At 33.7% G+C, this 21,941-nt stretch overlaps 1 protein-coding gene and 2 long non-coding RNA genes across 3 annotated transcripts; all 3 read left to right on the top strand.

The window, feature by feature from the left end:
• The first annotated feature begins 6,103 nt into the window (after positions 1-6,103).
• LOC107903143 (uncharacterized) lies at positions 6,104-15,049 on the top strand. Its single transcript, XR_005926453.1, has 8 exons — positions 6,104-6,457; positions 7,476-7,556; positions 7,639-7,858; positions 7,938-7,996; positions 8,986-9,054; positions 9,142-9,192; positions 14,574-14,714; positions 14,805-15,049. It is a non-coding gene; the product is annotated as an uncharacterized lncRNA (long non-coding RNA).
• Positions 15,050-15,278: 229 nt separating this feature from the next.
• On the top strand, positions 15,279-16,331 carry LOC121229029 (uncharacterized). Its single transcript, XM_041112152.1, has 3 exons — positions 15,279-15,329; positions 15,580-15,681; positions 15,840-16,331. The coding sequence occupies exons 2-3, from the start codon at positions 15,655-15,657 to the stop codon at positions 16,233-16,235; spliced, it is 423 nt and encodes a 140-aa protein (XP_040968086.1). The 5' UTR covers positions 15,279-15,329; positions 15,580-15,654; the 3' UTR covers positions 16,236-16,331.
• Positions 16,332-18,306: 1,975 nt separating this feature from the next.
• Positions 18,307-20,147, top strand: LOC121229030 (uncharacterized). Its single transcript, XR_005926454.1, has 4 exons — positions 18,307-18,999; positions 19,099-19,170; positions 19,659-19,779; positions 19,895-20,147. It is a non-coding gene; the product is annotated as an uncharacterized lncRNA (long non-coding RNA).
• Positions 20,148-21,941: the final 1,794 nt, after the last annotated feature.

Consider the following 21,941-nt stretch of genomic DNA (forward strand, 5'->3'; position numbering starts at 1 on the left):
TATACCATTGCCAACCATAATTTACTTATTTTATCAATACTTTCACAACCTAAATGACTCTCATAAGACATCCTAGGTACATGCCATTACCAATACTCAACATACTTTACCTCATTGAATTCGGGATCGGCCTGGGATGCTGATTTAACGGTCTAACCTTAACCTGCGCACGGAAACAAACGTACGCTGAGTATACACTCAGTGGTATTTCTATAATCCGAACACTTAAACAATTATAAAACATATTAATTTTTATATATTGAACTATTCAAACTCAATGAGTATTCAAACATTCACTTTCCACCCAATGTTTTTGGTCTACTTTAAATTCAAAATCATTTATTATTTTTCAATAGCAATTAATCAATCAGTAATATTCATTAATAACCAGTCAATCAGAACGATTATTTATTCAATAACAGTCAGTTATTCGGTAACAATCAATTATTCAATAATAATCAGTTATTTAGTAACAATTAAATTATTCAGTAACAGTCGATCTTTCCAGTTCCTTTATTTACCCCTATTAACATGACTCGGACTCAGATAGATACACGGATCCAACCAACACACCAGTACGGCACATAGTGCCTTATCGGCTGAAGCCGAAACAGTAACAGTAACAGTAGCAATACGGTACACAGAGTACCTCATCGGAACAAATCCGGAACAGTAACAGTACGGTACACAGAGTACCTCATCGGAATAAATTTGAAACAGTAACAGTAACAGTAACAATATCTGACACACAAAGTGCCGAATTGGTAACAGTAACAGTAACAGTAGTCGGCACATAAGTTCCTGATCAGTAAGTCGGCAAAAACCCGTACTCTTTCATATCCTATGGCATGCCAACTATATCCGACTAGTTCGACTAGTTAATAGGGTATTTAATTCACTTTTCAGTTTTTAATTAATTCATATTTTAATTAATTAATTATATTTTTTTTCAATTCAATATAATTCCTTTCACTTTTCACTAATAAATATTCAATTTCACAATAAACACATGTTCATAATTATTTCACTACATTTTCAAATCAAATCATTTCAATAAAAACACAATACCAATAATTCATACTTTAATTATTTACCATAACATTCAATTAAAATACAACAATTATTAATTAAATTCACCCTTCAATTTCAATCAATATTCATTTTATTTCAAATAATTTAATCAATGCACCTAGCATACATAATAAATAATAAATTCAGTAATTAAATATTAAGTTCGGGTTATAAAAATACAAACCGTAATTTTCGAGCTAACTCCCGTTGACTTTGTCTTGTCCTTTCTTAGCCGAGATTTCCGGTACCACATTGACATTTAAACTTTCAAACCTTGAAATCTCAAATTTCCCTTTTTCTCCCTTTCTTTCTTTCCTTGCTCTCTGTTTCGTTTCATTCTGTTTCTTTTCTATATTTTTTTTTCATTTCTTTTTCTTTTGTTTTACTTTATATATATATAATATGTTAACTTAATAAATATTTAATTAATATCAAATATTTATTTTACATTTGTATCCATTTATTATCCACACACTTGTCATAATTTAATATATTTATTACATAAAAATCCTATAATATAAATATTTAATTAATAAATATCTTTTATAAATAATAAATATCTACTAATAATTAAATATGCATATTACAAATGTATGTATTCAATTTATTACACATGAATTTTATAATTACCACACATTTATCACTATTTTAATTTATTTCATAATATAATATAATATTAATATTAATTAATAATTATAGCAATAATTTAATATTTAAATAAATATCTATTTATTATCAAATACTTGTATTACAAATGTGTATATTTTTATTTATACACTTATATCAAATCATTTTCATACACTTGTCTTTCTTTTATTTATTTATCATATAATATCAATTTAATAATAATAAATACATTAATACTTACTTAAATAATAAGTAAATACATACATGTATTACAAATGTATATACATTATTTATCACACATGTATAATATTTTTATCACACACTTGGCACTCACTTTGGCTTATTTGCTTATTTAATCCCCTCAATTTTCTTTATTCTATAATTAAACTTTCACACTTCATTCAATTTAATTATTTTATCCATTTATCCTAATTAAGCTAAATTTAATTCATTAAACTCTAATTAACCACTCGACTAACTTCATAAATATTTTTAATAATTATTTACTAATCCATTTTTTCAGAAATGGAGATCCGAAAATATATTTTTCTGATAACCTTAAAATTCGGGTCGTTACATATACACTTCATCGATAAATTGATCTACATTGAGCGAGACTTTAGCAGAAGTTACTACAACATGTGCACAAGGATAATGAAGTGTCTGGAACCTCCTACAATCGCACCGTCTATCTCGAAGATCAACTCCGTAGGACCTAGGTAGTATACCGGGTCGATGACCGATGGTCTCTGTAACGCAAAACGTTTCATTACGTCGTGAATATACTTCTACATTTATTGACCTCGCCATCCGACGGTTTGCAACCATTGCATCCCGGACATATTCGACAAACATCTGTCCTGCCTCCATCTGGTTGACTTGTTGCTGACCCATTCTTGGCATCAAGGTAGCCAACCTGTAGAATGTAGCTGAGAAGACAGATGAAATCGGAAGATGTCGTGTTTTCAATAACACAGCGTTGATGCCCTCCACCAAGTTTGTGGTCATTTGACCATAACGAAAGCCCTCGTCAAAACTTTGAGCCTATTGCCACGGCTCCATGGTACCCAACCATTGTCGGAAAGATGTGTTCGTTTGACCTTCCATGTTATTCTCAAGTCAAGTCATCCTTTGCCGGAAAATGTGTGGCTCAAGCTCGTACGCTGTGAATGTATTAAGAAAATATAAGTTACAGTTTCATCATGAAACATTAGGTTATATATTGAAAGGATAAGGTTATTCTTTACCCATTTTCACAACTTGTCTCTTCCAGACTGTATTATTATAATCTTAATGGAAGTTAGACGCAATGTGCTGTATGTAGTAAACAGATCTCCACGGCACATCGGAACGCCTAATGGTGGCAATTAATCCATTCCCTCTATCGGAGATGATGCAAATACTATCATTACTAATAACATACCTCCACAGGTTTGTAAGGAAGAATTCCCACGGCTCCATATTCTCTTTATCTACAATGGCAAACGCAATCAGGAGCACGTTATTGTTCCCGTCCTGAGCAATCGCAAGAAATAAGATCTGTGTATATTTACCGTATAACCATGTTCTATCTACTTGCACAAACAGCTTGCAGTAGGGAAATGCACGTACACATGGATCAAACATCCAGAACATCTGTTGGAAAATTCTTTTTCTCGGTTATAGTTGCTCTTCGGGCCGTAATAAGGTCGTATCTACAACTCAATGGCAGTCCCTGGTACGTACTCCCTCATAGTGGCAATCCATCCCTACAACTCATTATAAGATGCATCGAAATCTCCGTACAATTGCTCCATTGCCATTTGTTTAGCTATCCATGCCTTCCGGTATGACATTCGATACTGGAATCGTGTCTGTTTTTTGGCAATCAGTATCGAAACTTTAATGGTTGGCATGTCTTCAACCATTGGCGTGATGCACGTACAGATAGTTTTGGAATCAAGTTTTTGATGATCTTTTGTCATATGTGATGAAGTGCATGTGTGAGGCCCAACAAATTTTTGTATCTCTCACATCTGCGGCTTTTGGATAAATGTAGCTCGTACCCGCCAATTGTAGCCTTCCGCCGACTTCCAACACTCACCAATATATAATGTCAGTTTAAACACGATGACTTTATAGTCTACTGATATATTCTTACTATACCGTTTAATGGAAAATACGCACTCTTCCTTATTTTCGAATCTCTGGCCCACGAACAACTCCTCAGGATCAGAATATACGGCCATCCGATGAGCAGATTGTGTTTTAGGGTACTCTGGGAACTCGACTACATGCGGCGCATCGGGGTCTATCCGAGACATGTGTGCCCCAGTATTATTATGTATCACAATACGATGAATCTAGTTCCCGACTGAAAATGCATTAACATTTACTTCCTCATTCACCCCTTCATCGTCAATATCATCCGGGACCTCATCCACGTCGGGATCACTTTCACTATCGACTTCATGATCAGAAGGATCACTACTATCACTACAAGAAAACAGACTTTTAGCGGCGTTTATCCAAAAAACGCCTCCACCGTTATACATTAGTGGCGCATGAAAGAAAACGCCGCTAAAGGTTAGAGCTATAGTGGCGCTTGTTAAAAAACGCCGCAAAAGATCACTATTAGAGGCGCTTATGAAACAACCGCCGCAAATAATCGAGCATTAGCGGCGTTTTTTATGAAACGCCGCAAAAGTGTTGACAAAACGACGACGTATGCTAATTAGCCATAGAGGCATTAGTGGTGTTTCACGGAAAATGCCACAATATACCAGAATTCGCGGCGCTTTTATAAAAATGCCTCAAAAGTCTTGAGAGAAACGACGACGTAACTATGGAGGCTTTAGTGGCGTTTTACTAAAACGCCGCAAAACATAAGAATTAGCGGCGCTTCTTTGAAAACGCCGCAACAGCGGCTGTAGATGCACTAGTGGTGTTTTATATAAAACGCCGCAATATATCAGCATTAGCGGTGTTTTTCTTAAAATGCCGCAAAATTGTTGAGGAAAACGACGTCGTTATATAGAGGCATTAGTGGCGTTTGTTCTAAAATACCGTAAAAATATTATGTTATTTTAAGATTTAGGGTTAACAATTTTTAGAGTTTATAGTTTGGGGTTTATGGTCTAAGATTAATTTATGATTGGTTTAGGGGTTACGGTGCATGGTTTTAGGGTTTGGTATTTGTGGTTTAGCTAGAGTTTAGGGTTTAAGCTTTCGGTTTTAGGATATAATTTTGGATTTTAATTTATAAGATAAATATATATAAATTATTATTTTAAAAGAATATATATCAAAATAGGTTAAATCTCAAAAGCATACATGAAAAGTGATTTAACGTGCACATGATTGTGAAATATTAAAGCAATTATTGTTATAATTAACATCATTTTTTATTTAATTAATTTATATATATGAATTAATGCTTAAATATTTAAAAATATTTAATCTAAACCATTTGATATATTAAAATAGTAGATTTAAAAAAATTGATAAACAAAGAAAGGGCGCCGTTTTTTTAAAAACGCCGTAAAAAGATTATGTTATTTTAAGGTTTAGGGGTATGTATTTTAGGTTAAATGTCTACGATTAAATTATTAGTTTAGGGTTTATGATATAATTTTTATTATTTTGTGTTATGGGTTTATGTTTTAGAGTTTGAGTTTTAGGGTTTATTGTATTTTAGGGTTTAGGGTTTTAATATTAAAGTTCACGGGTTAACGATTTTTAGAGTTTATAGTTTGGGCTTTATGGTCTAGGATTTATGGTTGGTTTAGGGGTTACAGCGTATGGTTCTAGGGGTTTAATTAGTCTGGGGTTTGAGGTTTAGTTAGTGTTTAGAGTTTAGGGTTTAGGATTTTAAGTTTAGAGTTTAAGCTTTCGGGTTTAATTAGGATATAATTTTGGATTTTAATTTATAAGATAAATATATATAAATTATTATTTTAAAATGATATATATCAAAATGGTTAAATCTCAAAAGCATACATGAAAAGTGATTTAGCGTGCACATTATTGTAAAATATTAACGCAATTATTGATGTAATTAACATCAATTTTTTAATTAATTAATTTATATATATGAATTAATGCTTTTATATTTAGAAATATTTAATCTAATCCATTTCATATATTAAAATATTAGATTTTAAAAAAATTTGATAAACAAAGAAAGGCACTAAAAAGTAATAAAATTTGTAAAAACAGCACCGTTTCAGTATAAGGGAAATAAATTTAGTGGCGTTTAGCCTTAAAACGCCGCAAATATGTTTTTTATTCCACAAAAAATATGCAGTTTCAGTTTATATTTAGTGGCGTTTCCAAAAAACACCGCCAAATTACATTAGCATTTGTCTTAAACGACTGCGTTTCAAAACAAATTTTTAGTGGCGCTTTCACAAACGCCGCAGAATTCAATACCAAATTGCCAACTGCGACGCTGTTTTAAGTCAGGGAACTAAGTTTTAGTGGCGTTTTTGTTAAACGCCGCAAAAGTGAAATACCTATTAGCCTTGTACGATGTCGTTTCACTACACGCAATTAAACTTTTAGTGGCGTTTGTGATATAAACGCCGCAAAGTTGCATCCCAAATTCGAATTTAACGGCGTTGCTTCCTTACAAACAAATTAAACTTTTAACTTAAACATTTTCATCAGCTTGTTTGCCCCCATTCTGAAATCCCCAATCTCCCCATCTCATCCGTCGCCTTCGCCCTGTGCTGTCGAGTGTCCCCTCTGCTGCGTCGCCGTCCTCTACCGCCACTAATCAGTAAGTATTTTCCTTTAATCATCATTCATGCCATAAGGATTCATGGAAAGGAAAAATATATATACACATATGTTTCTGTATATAAACCTTTGATTCATGGAAAGAATTTTAATCGTTATAAATGAATTATTGCTTGGGATTTACTCAAATAAGAGATTGAAAACCCTCACTCTCAAATCTCAACATAGAAAACCCTAGTTGCTTGCTCATCTCCCCCATTCGCCGTTGCCCATCGGTCTCTGATTATTAACCATAATTTTACCAAATTCCATTGATTTTGATTGTTAGAACATAGAACTAATTGATGCAGAAATGGAAGCAGTAATTTTCTTGTTGTGGCATTTTAACAGTCGAGGTTGCTTAATATGGTAATTTCATCCATTAGGGCTTTGCTCATTTTATAGAATCTTATGCGTTTCATGTCTTTCCTCTTTACACTGTAGTCTTACGTTATCTAGTACTTGAAAAAAGAAGGTAAAATTCATTATTTTGGCATCTTGAGAACCACATTATGCAGCTTCAAAGTGAACTGTCCTGTTATGATTGTTGCCATCAAGAGATATCCTTGGTCAAAAAGTAGACTTGAAAGTGCTTTAGTATTTTCCCTTTTATACTTTCTCTTTCTCCATGCTGTTAACTATTTCTGTTCTCAGTTTTTGCAATCAGTACTGTTCAGTGTCAGAATTTGTTATTATCATTATTCTGAAGCTTCCTAATCAGGTTATGCATGTACTTTACGAAACTCCACTTGTTCGCACATGCAGAATCCCTTAATCACATATGTTCAGTCTATTAGTGTAAGATTTTCCTTTTTTCTTTCTTCAGTTCCAAAAAACTATATCTAAGATAACCATGCATGCATACATGTTTCACTTCATTTCTGTTTTCATAAATATGTTCTTTAAGGTTGTAAGGTTGTATGCCATTCTTGTGACTATGAATCATATTTGTTTGTGGTGAGATACTCTCATTTTCCTAGTTTAATAACTAACTGGTTTCCTTTTATCTGATGTTGCAGATTGCTGCAGTCCCTGAGGATATTGGAACGGCTGGGGCACTTAGGGCGATCTCACACTACGTCACTGCAAAAGACATTTTGGTTAGAGTTTTTTTCATTAATTGTGTTTGAGTTCCCAAACAAACTAGCTTCTTTCCTTACAGCCCTCTTCATGTTCCTGCAGGTTGTGAGTGGTGATCTTGTTTATGATGTTTCTCCTGGTGCAGTTGCTGCCACCCACAGGCGACATGATGCTGTAGTGACTGCAGCACTTTGCATTGTTCCCATTAGTGGGTCTTCAGAATTAGGGTCCTCTGGTGGGAAAGACAAAACCAAAAAACCAGGACGATACAACATCATTGGACTGGACCCTTGCAAACAGTTTTTATTACACATAGCAACAGGTTAGACTTCTAATGTTCTGATTTATTTAGCATTTTCATTGGGCTGGAGTCTTACATAGAATCTTTGAATGCATTCTAGGAGCAGAAATTGAGAAAGATACACGACTTCAGAAGTACCTTCTCCATGCAGTAGGCCAGGTATTGCATACTGTGTAAACAGAATTAGTCTTCAAATTTTAATACTTGGTAGGGTGGCCTAAATTTAAACCCTTTGGGACAGAAATTTGGACAATTTCTTTGACAATGAGTTCTAATGATTTTTGTTTTCAAGTCTTTATGGTAGTTTGGCCTAAATTTAAACGCCGCTTTGAAAGGTTGGCAATTCTGACATAGTATATCATTCAATTTAGTTGACAGCAACATTACAATGATTTATTTGATAATTCTCAAGATGTAATTTGAGGATAGTAAAGACTTCAATGCACATAGTCCTAACGGGTCAAACCTACTCTGATGGATTATGATAAGTATATAAAAAGTGTCATGGCTAATAAGATAGAGAATTTTTCGCCTAAACATTATTTGAAGAGTATTTGGTGATTAAATTTGTGATTAATTGAAAATTATTTTGGTGACAATTCAAGGGTATCATATTGATAATTAATATGGTAAAAATCAAGAACGAAATAATATGTTCATCTCATTTATTTCTTGTTTGGTGCTGAAGTCTTGTAAGCCTGTAAATAAGCAATGTAGTCGTAAGATTGAGGGAAATCTAGAAGCACAACAATTGAGTTCAAGCATATTATGCTTTTTATTCACCTCTAACTGATTTGTTTTCAAGCACTGAAAGAGTTATTTTTTGCGAGGATGAGTTTATACTAAATGTACTTTGTTGAGGCAGCGATTATCTAAGGATTAGAATAGATGAGGCTGGAATTCTTGGCATATATACAAAGGCATATCAGATTTTTCTTTAGATTGCTGCTTCACTAAAAAAAACACTTTCTGTTTGGACCAGATTCAGCATCAGTTACTGCTTCCTGCTCCTCCTGCAACTATTGGTTCAACTAAAGCTGCCATTTAATCTTCGAATTAATATTTTGTACTGATATTGATAAAGTTTTTATATTTTCTTAAACTGAAATATATTTGGTGCTACTCTTATAATCTTACATTTGTTCTAGGTACTCTCGAGCACCTGAATTAATATTTGGTGCAACTGAATACACCACAACCATTGACATCTGTTCTAGGTACATGTTTCGTTGCTAAATTTTTTTCCTTATTTCTATGCATTTTCGGTTTAACTTACTTAACAAATTCTACTTTTTTGACTCCAGCCTCTGTTTGCTGGTGAAAGTGGAGTAGACCAGGTTGTTGAAATTATTAAGGTACGTTTTACTTCAAAATTCTAATCAATAATAGTTTTATTATGATTATTTTCGAAAAATTAATATATTGGGGCTGCGATTTTGTATAGATTTAATTGCTAGTTGTGTTTTGAGTAGAACTATTTTGTTTCCAATTTATTTTTAATTTTTTTTGAAAATATTTATAAATTAGTTACACGATAATAAGATTTTAATTTGATATGTTTTCCTTTTTTAATTGAACTCGAATAATTTCACTCAATTTTATTCGATACGACTCAAATTTAATTTTACTTAACTTGATAAAATATTAAATTTAGTTAAGATACTAAAATAATACTTATCATAAAATATTACTTAACTCAAATTTTTTTCATTCAAAAAATTACTTATCAAAAAATAAAAATTAGTTGATTAAATGGAATACTCGCTGATGATTGCATTAGAAAAGCTGGACGTATGACAAACTTGCCTATATCATAGCCATTTTTAGTATGAATAAGTTTTTATATTTGGTTCAACTTAATTATTATTTGATTCAACTTAAGTATGAATAAGTATGAATTAATTTTATTACCATGTAGCTTGCTTGTCCATTAAAATTACAACAATAGCTGACCTTCTCTCCAACCTTATTTTAAAAATTTTAAAGATTCAAAGTATATGGGCTGGAAACCTGACGGGTTGCCTTATATCGAGCTGTAAGATATAATGGATCCTCCCTAGGTGTAACAACGCCACGTACGATGAATCTTAAAAAATTCAAAAAGACTTGGAAAAAGTTCTATCGATCTCATTTACTATTGAATATTTATTACCATGTAGCTTGCTTGTTCATTAAAATTACAACAATAGCTGACCTTCTCTCCAACCTTATTTTAAATATTTTAAAGATTCAAAGTATATAGGTTGCAAACCTGACGGGTTGCCTTATATCGAGCTGTAAGATATAATGGATCCTCCCTATGTGTAACAACGCTACGTATGATGAATCTTAAAAAATTCAAAAAGACTTGGAAAAAGTTCTATCAATCTCATTTACTATTGAATGTTTATATAACCTTAATTAATTTCCAATTTACTTATAAAAATTAAACTATGATTCTTTTTTGATATTATTATATTCAAATTACTATTTTTTTATATTAATAATGTTTGATTTTAATATTTAATATTTTTAAATGTCTTTAAAAGTTATAACTAATTTTTATCAAAATAGTATTAATATTGATCATTACTTAAATAAATTACATAACTTACATAACTCATATAACTTACATAATTTACATAACAACTTACATAACTCACATAACTTACATAATTTACATAACAACTTACATAACTCACATAACTTACATAATTTACATAACTCACATAACGTACATAACAACTTACATAACTTAACTAATACATGTAGTTTAATCTAATAATTTCCTTAAAAGCATATAGTTTAAAGTTCAAATTTCATAACTTACATAATCTGCATAACTTACATAAAACATAAAAATATATCATATCAAGACTTACATAATAAACAACTTACCCGTGTAACTTATTGCCAACTTTAGACTTCAACAACTACGAAATGGATAGGACTTGGATGAATTTCTCAAGGGCAAGCAACGAGTATCAAAATGGAGTGCAATATTTTTTAGATTTTGCATTTCACAATTCAAGCCAAGAGAATATGATTATTTGCCCGTGTAAGAAGTGTGGCAATATCTATTGGCATTATCGTGAAATTGTCTACGAACATCTAATTGTTGATGGCTTCATTCGGGGGTATAAAAAATGGATTTTCCATGGAGAGTGTACACCTAGTGGAGCCTCTTCGACGATTAATCCGGGTTATCCTTATAGTGGTTACCGTCAGTATGTTAGAGAAGATGACATGGAAGGTATGATGTGGGATGCATTTAATATGCGGAGTGAAGGTTTCCGATCATTTCCACCAAACTATGTTGCATCCGATGATTATAATATCGGTGGGAATACTTTTATGGAAATGAGAAGAAGTGTACCGGATGAACAACCGAATGAAGAAGCGGCGAAGTTCTACACGTTACTTGGTGAAATGAATGAAGAACTTTATGAGGGATCAAAATTTTCGAAAATGTCATTCTGTATTCGCCTTTTCCACTTAAAATGTTTGGGAGGGTGGACCGGAAACTCTTTAACAATGCTGTTAGAGCTTTTGAGAGAAATGTTCTCGTTTGCAAAAATCCCTCAATCATGTAAAGACATGAAGAAAGTGATAAAATATTTGGGCCTTGGGTACAACAAAATTCATAGTTGCCCAAATGATTGCATGTTGTATTGGGGTGATCGGAGAAATCAACAATCTTGTCATGTTTGCGGTAAATCTCGTTGGATGAATAGAGATGCGGAAGATGTTAATGCAGATGAATATGGGCCACAGTCAATAAGGAAGCCGAACAAGATTTTGCGTTATTTCCCGCTAATCCCAAGGCTTCAAAGGCTATTCATGTCGTCAAAGACAGTCGAGTTTATGACGTGGCATCATGATCAACGAACGGATGATGGATTATTAAGGCATCCTGCAGATTCTTTAGCATGGAAATCATTTGACAATAAATTTCCAAGCTTTGCAAGTGATCCTCGGAGTGTAAGGCTCGGGTTAGCATCTAACGAATTTAATCCTTTTAAAATCATGAGCACCTCGTACAGTACTTGGCCTGTGGTCCTTGTTTCTTATAATTTGCCTCCATGGCTCTGCATGAAGCAATCTTTTTTGATACTATCTATGATTATCCCCGGAGAGAAAGGCCCCAAAAATGATATTGACATATATCTACAGCCACTTATTGAAGAGTTAAAACAATTATGGGCGGGTGTTGAGACGTATGATGTATTGAGAAAGGAGAACTTTTACCTACTTGCTGCTTTGCTGTGGACAATTAATGATTTCCCGGCATATGCGAATTTTTCTGGTTGGAGTACCAGAGAACGTTATGCTTGTTCTTGTTGTGCTGCTCAAACGTGTTCACAGTGGTTATATAATGGGAAGAAGTTCTGCTATATGGGGCACCGTCGGTGGTTAGATGAAAATCATAGCTATAGATTTTAGAGGGCTTTATTTGACGGTACTGAAGAGTTGAAAAAAGCTCCTAAGCAGACCATTGGATCTAAAATCTTATTCATGTTAAAAGATATGGATTTCAGTTACGGGAAGCTGAATCAACCATCTAACAGGCAAACAAATAGACGATCGAGGGATGAATCTGATGATGAATCTGACAATGAGGATGACCCTAATGAGGCAGAATTGTGGAAGAAAAGAAGTATTTTTTTTGAGTTGCCTTATTGGGAGCATCACATATTACGCCACAATCTTGATGTGATGCATATTGAGAAGAATGTCTGCAAGAACATCATCCAGACAATTTTGAACGTCGATAGTAAATCAAAAGATAATCTTCAGAGTCGACTTGATTTAGTTCAAATGGGAATTAGGCGTGATCTTCATCTCCAAGTACTTCCTAATGGAAAATATCGGTTGCCGCCTACAATTTTTGCAATGTCAAAGGAAGAGAAAGAAATGTTTTGCACGGTGTTGAAGGATATAAAGGTTCTGGATGCATATGCATCAAATATATCTCGATGTGTAAGTCTTAAAGATCGAAGACTATATTCATTAAAATCACATGACTATCACATCTTGATGCAAGATCTACTTATAGTTGCTTTACGGTGCTGTATGTCAAAGAAGGTAACGTCCTGTATAATTGAACTGTCCAATATAATGAAAGCAATTTTTGGCAAAGTTCTGAATGTTGAAGAACTTGAAAAAGTACAAGATCGAGCCGCTTTGACATTATGCAATTTGGAGAAGATCTTTCCACCTTCCTTCTTCACTATTATGGTGCACCTTGTCATTCATCTCCCTAATGAAGCAATAATTGGTGGTCTGGTTTTCTATCGTTGGATTTATCCAATTGAAATGTGCTAATTTATTTCAAAGACATTCACCTTTATACCTATAGTTACCAGTTTTGATAATGTTGTATATGGTGTTTAGGTTCCTAAGCAAATTGAGGTCTTATTGCCGTAACAAGCATTATCCGGAAGGATCAATTACTGAAGGCTACTTGGCAGAGGAGTATATGACATTCTGTTCTAGATATTTAGAAGATGTTGAAACAAGATTGAATAGACCAAGTAGAAATGCCGGACTCAATGATCCTAGCTTGGCTGAAACTTATTTATTTCAAAGTTATGGAGAACCAATGGCAAAGTTGAAATTGCAGAAATAGATGACCGATCTTGGATACAAGCACATAGATATGTTCTTTTCCACCACGATGCACTTGAACAATTACGCAAGTAAGTTCTAGAATATGATAAATATTCATCTTTTTTTGATTTGTTTATTTTTTAACGAATTAAACATGTTTTTAACATAGTGAGTACAAACAAGTCTTAAGATCTCGTTCACGCTCACGAAGATTACAACATCACGAGATTAATAGGTTATTCGCAGAATCTTTTCATGAATGGTTAAGCCCAACGGTATGCAACTCAACATTTTATTGACAAATAATAATGTTTTCTCATAACATTTACAATTACTCAATTTACTTTTGATTCAATAGGTTTGGAGTGCGAATGTTGTTAATGACGAAGTTAAATGGCTTTCCCAATGTCCGAATCGAGTAGTAAAAAGATATAGTGGCTTCATCATGAATGGATTCAGATTTCATACCAAATATCGCGAGAGATTGAGGAGAACTCGAAATTGTGAAGTAGTTGTTAATTCTTTAATTACAAGTTACGCTAGTGCTAGGGACAGTAATCCTGTCGAGGGAAATATGGAGTATTACGGACTTCTAACAGACATTATTGAGTTGGATTACTATGGAAAATGGAAAGTTGTCTTATTTCGATGTGATTGGGCTGATGCTAATACTGTTCGCGGAATTAAAAATGATCAGTTTGGTTTTACAATGGTGAATTTCTCTCGTTTAATTCACACTGGAGAACATTTGATAGACGAGCCGTATGTATTTTCTTCTCAAATTAAACAAGTTTTTTGCTCGAAAGATCCAATTGATGAGGGTTGGTACGTTGTACTCCGAAACACCCCTAAAGACTTGTTTGACATGGGGAATGGAAGTAGAGATGACATCGTTGAAAGATCAGAAACTTTTCCTTTTCCAGAACAAAACTTAAATGAAAATATTCCTAGTACTAGTACACAATTTCAATGGGTTCGTCAGGATATGGACGAAAATATTTACGATTTCTGATGTAGTAAGATTTTATGATTTTTTTTATATGTAATGTTATAATTTTAACATTGGTCATGTTATATAATTTAACTATTTTATATTTACTATTGTTGTTATTTCTTACTAAAATTTTAACTATTTTATGTGTTGCAGGAAAAATGCCTAGAAGAAGATTAAGAGATCTTAGTATTGTACAAAATACTACAAATTCGGAAGAAGTAAGTACTGAACAGCAGACAGTTGTTGGATCTGCAAGCGTGCCGGAGACACTTGATGAGTCTGTGGAATTTCAAAGTAATGTTAAGTTTATTTTACAAATTGTATTAAATTTTATTACTGATTTATTTTTAAATTTCAATATAGTAATAATATATTATTTTTCAGCTGAAAATGGTGGGACGCGCAGAGGTCGAGGACGTACGCTCCTAACAGATTTATATAACTTAAATTCTATCGAGCGTGTCAAAGTAACTAGAAACAGCGATGGTCAGCCTGTTGGACAAGAAGCTCGACTTTTAGCAGGCAATTTGGGCATTATAGCACGAAATACCAATATGTTGCCCATCAAATACAAATCATGGCATAACATGCCTGATAGCAATAAAAATCAAGCTCTCTCTAATATTAAGGTAACAAAACGTTAATGTAATTTATAATACTTTGGTTTAAGTTTCATTTATATTTAATTCCTAAACTTGTGTTTTTTAGGAGAGGTTTGCTTTAGAGGTCTCTGATGCCTATATCAAGAAGGCATTGGGTAAAAAATAGAGAGACCATAAAAGCAGTTTGAAAAAAGAATATTTTAAAAAACTCATAAGCCTCGAAGAAAAATTGCAAAATGTCCCACCGGGAATGCTGAGGTACCAATGGGAAGATGCGATTCGATTTTGGAATTCGAAGAAAGGAGAGGTATTATGTACTTGCAAACTCTTATAAATTTTTCGGTTTATAGTATTTACTATATACGTAATAATAATTTCATTATGTAGGACCATGAGCGAGTTGGAACAAGCAGCAGGCAAAAACAAAAATTTACGCACACGACAGGGTCGAGAAGTTTTGCTTGTGTAGCTCAGTCCGCGGTACTATGTATTTATTAATTCTATCAAGTATTAATGACTTTTTACTATTAAATAATATTTTTACTACTATATTGTAGGAAGCCTCGTCTGGTCAAAAAGTTGGACGCCTTCAGCTTTTTGACATTACGCACAGGAAAAAAGATGGAACTCCGATGACATCTGAGGCTGCAGAAATTATGGTATATTTAGTTAATAAAATTTGATTCATTATAAATATTTATAATATTTATTTATAATGTTTTAATTCGTCGTTTTTATTAGTTTAATTTTAAATAATGTTATGTTGTATTCCTTTTTATTGTATATTTTGTTTCTAACTCTTTGACTGATTTATTAGGAGAAACTAAAAGATAAGAAGGCAGAGTATGAAGCGATTGCTTCGACTGATAGTTCTGTTAATTTTGAGGATATTGATAATAGAATTATTAATGAAGTTTTGGGTCTTGAAAGGTATGGTCGAGTTAGATTTCAAGGATCTGGTGTTAACCCGACCCAATATTTTGGATCCATCTCTCACCAATACATGCCTTCCGGGAGTCAAAGTCAAGCTGAAGTTCAGAGGCTAAAAGATCAGATAGTTCAGATACAAGCTAGCACAGATGAGCACATTTCTCAACTTAGAGTGGAGGCAGCAGCGAGGGAGGCGGAGCAGAACAGAAAATACAATGAACTCCAGCTACAGCTTCAGTCTATGATGACTATGTTCCAGCAATTTCAAAATCCGCCATCTTAGACATTTGTTTTCTTGTAACTTTTAACATTATTGTAAGAATATTTTGAATATTCATTTACAATTTATATAATATATTTCTCGTATAATTTTGTATTATTTAAATTTACGGGTTTTGGTTGGATTTCATAGTATATTTGCTGTTTTTGGTTGAATTTCTTGCAGGAGGGTTGGATATAGGCGCAAAATACATATTGCAAAACTGGGCAAATTAGCGGCGTTTTTTAAAAAAGCGCTGCTAAAAGTCCTGGTCTTTAGCGACGTTTTTTATATAAGCGTCGCTATAAGTCCTGGTCTTTAGCAGCGTTTTTAAAAAAGCACAGCTAAAAGTCCTAGTCACTAGCGGCGTTTTTTAAAAAGCGCCGCTAAAAGTCCTGGTCTTTAGCGGCGTTTTTTATATAAGCGCCGCTATAAGTCCTAGTCTTTAGCGGCGTTACATATAGCAACGTTTTTTGCGGCGCTTATAAACGCCGCTAAAAGTCTATTTTCCTGTAGTGTATGGTATACATCATCACCAACCACAGCAGTCTCGGGTGCAGCATTAAGATCAATGTCGATCCCATGTATAGTTGATTGACTACCAACGTATGAGACCGGAACCACTATACACGGTTCTTGAGCTTCATGTCCCACAATAAAGAGTATATTGATTGCTCCAAGTCCCACAATAAAGAGCGACCATTGTCTCCACCTCTTCATCGTCTACATGCTCCATTTCGGTGAATTTTATGGGATCCGTCGAAACTGGAAACTTGTAGAAAAGGTTCGAGATACTTCTCCCACAGCGTTTATAAATTTTTTCAATAATTTTTTTCTTCATATCATCAAAAAAGATATTTCTATTGAATCTCATTACTACTTGTTTGCGACAGTCAAATATACATCCTACGCTTGTTGTCAAAATTTCTCCATCAAAATAAACGCATACGAAAAACTGATTCTCCATATTCAATACTAGATCTGTTAAAAAAATTTTAAAATTCTCAAAATAGTTTCGAATAGCAAAAAAGCTACATAAAATTTTTAATGCAAAATTTTTCATTCAGAAGCTAACAAAATTATTAATCTAACAAACTTTTAAATAATAAAATTTCTAACAAAATTCTACATTCTATTTAAAAATAAATAAATTAAAATACCTTATCCTTCTTCTTGCTTTCCTTTCTTTCCTTCTTTTCCCTCTCTTCTTACTTCTATTTTGCTACTAAATTTTCTATATGTTCTTCATCTGATTTTCGGGGGGATATATAGGGGAAAAATTAAGAATGTGGGCCCCACTAGTTGCGCCTACCAAGAAGGCACAACTAGACGTGCCTGTCAGATAGGCTCAACTAGTTGAGCCTGTCAGATAGGTGCAAAATGTATGTATTCTTTTCCCGTCCATATACACGGGTTGTATACTAACCCGAAAAAAATATATATAATAATTTTTTAAACGAAAAAAAATTAATATTAAAAAAATCGATTGCGCCTGTCAGGTAGGCACAACTTAAAAAATATATCATTTTCGTAATTAATCTGGCTGACAACCCATTTTCGTGTATAAATTTTTTTTATAATATTGAGGTAAAAAACCCTATTTTTGCTCATAACAAATGATATTTTAATGGGTTTTGAACTTTTGGTTGTTTGGGTAATAGATTTTGGATTTTATTATAAATATGATCACTATTTTTTATAGAATATAATTTTTTTAAAGTGTTACAAGTCCAAATCACATCTAAATACAAATATATCTAATGAATCATAAGTGTCAAATTATTACAATACGGGTTTTATGAAAAATTATAAAATAGAATCAAATCATTACAGTACAAACAAAATAAGATTGTGGAGCCAATTTTTCATAAATTAAAGCATTTATAAAAGTCATATAAACCAATGTATAATATTAGTTCCCGATAAATAGATGTGTATTTTAATTATAAGACTATTACCAAACTATTAAAACAATAATTAGAAAAAAGTCACATCAAATAATTTTTTTTTTGAAAAATACTCACTGGATTTTATTTAAAAGGCCAAAACAAAATCAACACCATAAATTCAAAGGTCTAAAAACCAACCCGAAACTAACAGGCTAAAAAAACCAAAACATACAGAAGCCCAAAAACAAAAAAACAAAGCAAAACCTACACATGGCCCAGGACAAAATCCAGCAAACAGCAAAAAAGGAGAACTCTAGAAACATCGTTCTCCAGTTGTACTCCATTACCAAAACCTTTTTGGAAAACAGCAAAATCGCATAGGGAAGCAAAACAAAACAGATGCTTTAATTACCCATCATATCAATCCTATCAGAAGCTTTTCAATTACCCCGATGCACTTTGAAAGAGATATCTCAATTGAAACTCTCAGCTTAATCAAAAATCAAAACACTTTTTTCAGCCTCTTCATTTCTTCTTCTCCTCTCCTTTCTCACTTCCTCTGTCCACCTCCTATCTTTTACTATCGCCTTCACCGCACCGTAACAAACCAGATTTAACAGATAAGTAGTCTCTCATTTATAGTCCTTCTTGTGCTAGACTATCGGCGACCTTGTTAGCCTTCCTATTTGTAAACAGAAAAACACGGAGATTAAAACGAAAACAAAGGTTTAGAGAATCTTTGATATACACAGAAATCTCAGATCTATCCTCCTTTTTCTCTTGCAGCTTCTAGATTACCGACCGAGAATCACCTTCAACCTCCACCTCCCTCAACCCAAGCTGTAACCCAAGCTTCAGTGCTTGGAGACACGCCACTACTTCTGCTACAAAAACGGACAGTATGTTTGAGTTCATTTCTATTTTGGAGCAAATGACCTCTACTTTACTGTTACGAATCACTAATCTAGAGCACGACTCTTTATTGTGGTTGTTGAAAGCTGCGTCAAAGTTCACTTTCAGCCTCGATCCCACCGGAGCATTCCATCTGTCCACACAGATCCTTCTTTTAGGTATGAAGCTTTTTAGACCATCAAGCTCATTTAAATAATTTTGCACAAAAATAGCAATTTGACCACCTAATTGGTTTTTCCCCTCATGTATAAATTTGTTCCGAGATGTCCATATCACCCATAAAGCACATACCGCCATTCTACATATAGCCATAGATCTGGACTCTAAGGTAATTTCTCAACCAATCAACAAAATCTGAACTTTCATCTGACTTAAACCAAACCATATGGAACTGCTCCCATGTATCCTTTGCAAGAGGACATTCCCGAAAAAGATGTTCCCTCGTTTCAGCTCCTAATTAACACCTCCGACACGTAGGGGAAGCCATCATTCTACGATAGTGTAGATTACTGAAGCTAGGCCGATAGTTGCATAAAAACTTCTAAACTGTAATTTTGATTTTAAGGGGTAGATCCATTTTCCATAATTTCTTGTAAAATTGCTTATGATCTGTCTGTAATTAATTCCGATCGTCTTGTAAAAGAAGTCTGTGACCACTTTGAACCGAGTACTCCCTTGACAACTCACCCCTTCAAACAAGAGAGTCTTCAAGCTCAAACAGAAGAAGAGGAATATAGAGAATCCTTTTTGCAATCTGTTCCTCAAAGGTAAAATGGACCAAATCAGACTTCCATTGTTTAGAATTTGCATCAATCAGATCTGCAGCTTTAATGAGACTCTAATTATTATTTGTATTCTGAATTCTGATCTGTTCATCTCTAGGTATCCAACATCGTCCCAGATGGAAATTTTTTGACCATCTCCGATCCGCCAGCCTAGACCCTTCAAAAAAAGGCCCATCGCAACCCAAATACTCTACTATGTAAAAGAAGGTAAATTTCCCAAACTAGAGTTTAAGAAATCAGAGTCTTTAAAATATCTAGCTTTCAAAATATGCGCTAGTAAAGAGTTAGGGTTACGTAACAAGCGCCAACCTTGTTTGGCCAATAAAACGTTATTAAAAGAACTCAAATGACGAAAGCCCATACCATCTTCTTCCTTAAGCGCACATAAGGACTTCCAATCACACCAATGCATCCCCCGCTTTCCATGATTATTCCTCCACCAAAATAAACTTATAATGTTTTCCAATTCTACACAAAACGTTTTTGGTAAAAGAAAACAAGCCATCGTATAAGTGGGAATAGCTTGTAGGACAATCTTAATGAAGACCTCACGACCTCCTGGTGAGATATGCCTAATACTCTAATTGTTGATTTTTTGCTTCAAACGATCTTTTAAATTTTGGAAAGCCATTTTCTTCTTACAACCCACCATGTTTGGAAGCCCAAGATATCTCTCTTAATTAGTCGAACAACGAACATTAAGAGCCTGAAACACTCGATTCTTATCTTGATCCTTCACGTTCGTACTGAAAAAAGCCATTGATTTTTCATAATTAACACACTGCCCCGATCAAGACTCATATTCCACAAGAATTTCTTTCAGCACATCAATCCCTTGATTCGATACCTCTCTGAACAGAGTACAATCATTTGCGAACATAAGGTGAGTTATAGGTGGAGCAGGTCTGCAAACTTTAGCACCATTGATTTTCTTTTCCTGACTTGCCAACCTCAGTAACGCAAAAAGCCCTTCTCCGCAAAACAAAAATAGATAAGGGCTTAAGGGATCCCCTTGGCGCAAACCCCTAGAAAGCTTGAAACTTGATCCTTCTTCCCCGTTAAGCAAAATGAAATATTGGACAGAATTTACACAACGGATAATAAAATTAATAAATAGTTCATCAAAACCTATTTTTGACATCATTCTTTTGATAAAAGGTCACTCCACTCTATCATAGGCCTTACTCATATCAAGTTTTAAAGCCATGAAGCCCTTATTCCCATATCTTTTATTCTTGAACGAATGAAGCACCTCATATGCCAGAATTACATTGTCAGTTATGAGTCTACCAGGTACGAAAGCACTTTATAAGTCATCAATGCACTCATGTAGAGCCTTTTGAAGCCGATTAGCAACAGTTTTTGCAATAATCTTATAAATAACTATGCATAGACTAATGGGGCAAAAATTCTTCAAATTGCAAGGATTTGCAGTATTGGGAATTAACATCAATTGGGTTGTGTTTATATTCTCCAAAGATTTACCATTATTCAGAATATCTAAACAAAAGATGCAAACATCCTTACCAATAATGTGCTAGTATTTCTGGTAAAAAATTACTGGAAAACCATTAGCACCCGAGGCTTTTGTAGGCCCCATACCTTTCAATGCCTCAATTATTTCATCCTCCTTGTATGTAGCCATCACGCTTTGATTCATTTGGTCCGACACACATGAATGAACCCCAGGAAGAATGTGTTCCAAGCCCCCAATTCCTTTAGAGGCAAAAAGATCCAAAAAATACTCACGAGCAATACTTTCCACCTCCCTACTATCCGTAACGAGATTTTCATCCCTTCTTTATAAACCTTGATCCGATTTCCACGTCGTCTTTGGAAAGAAAATTTATGAAAAAACGAAGTATTCTTGTCCCTCATTTTCAACCAATTTGCTATTGCCTGTTACTCTTAATATTTCTCCTCATTGTCCATCTCCACACTCAAGTGAAGTTTGACCTCGATAATTTCTCCCAAATTATCCTCCGATTTCTCCTCACAATTTAGTTCCTCTAATCTCCTAGTCACTGTTGCACTTCCTTTCCTCTTTTATTCTTAATTTTATTTCCCAAAACTGCAAATCATTGGATATAGTTGTCATGCGAGATAAAAAAGAACCAAAACTATCCACTTATAACTTCCTTATC

This window comes from Gossypium hirsutum, chromosome A05 (assembly GCF_007990345.1).
Source record: "Gossypium hirsutum isolate 1008001.06 chromosome A05, Gossypium_hirsutum_v2.1, whole genome shotgun sequence".
NCBI lineage: Eukaryota > Viridiplantae > Streptophyta > Magnoliopsida > Malvales > Malvaceae > Gossypium > Gossypium hirsutum.

What these genes read in the sequence shown, in the direction of transcription:
- LOC121229029 (XM_041112152.1), top strand. Translation starts at nt 15,655, where the DNA reads ATGACATCTGAGGCTGCAGAAATTATG. An exon ending in CTGAGGCTGCAGAAATTATG is followed by an intron (nt 15,682 to 15,839) that starts GTATATTTAGTT and finishes CTGATTTATTAG; the next exon opens with GAGAAACTAAAAGATAAGAA.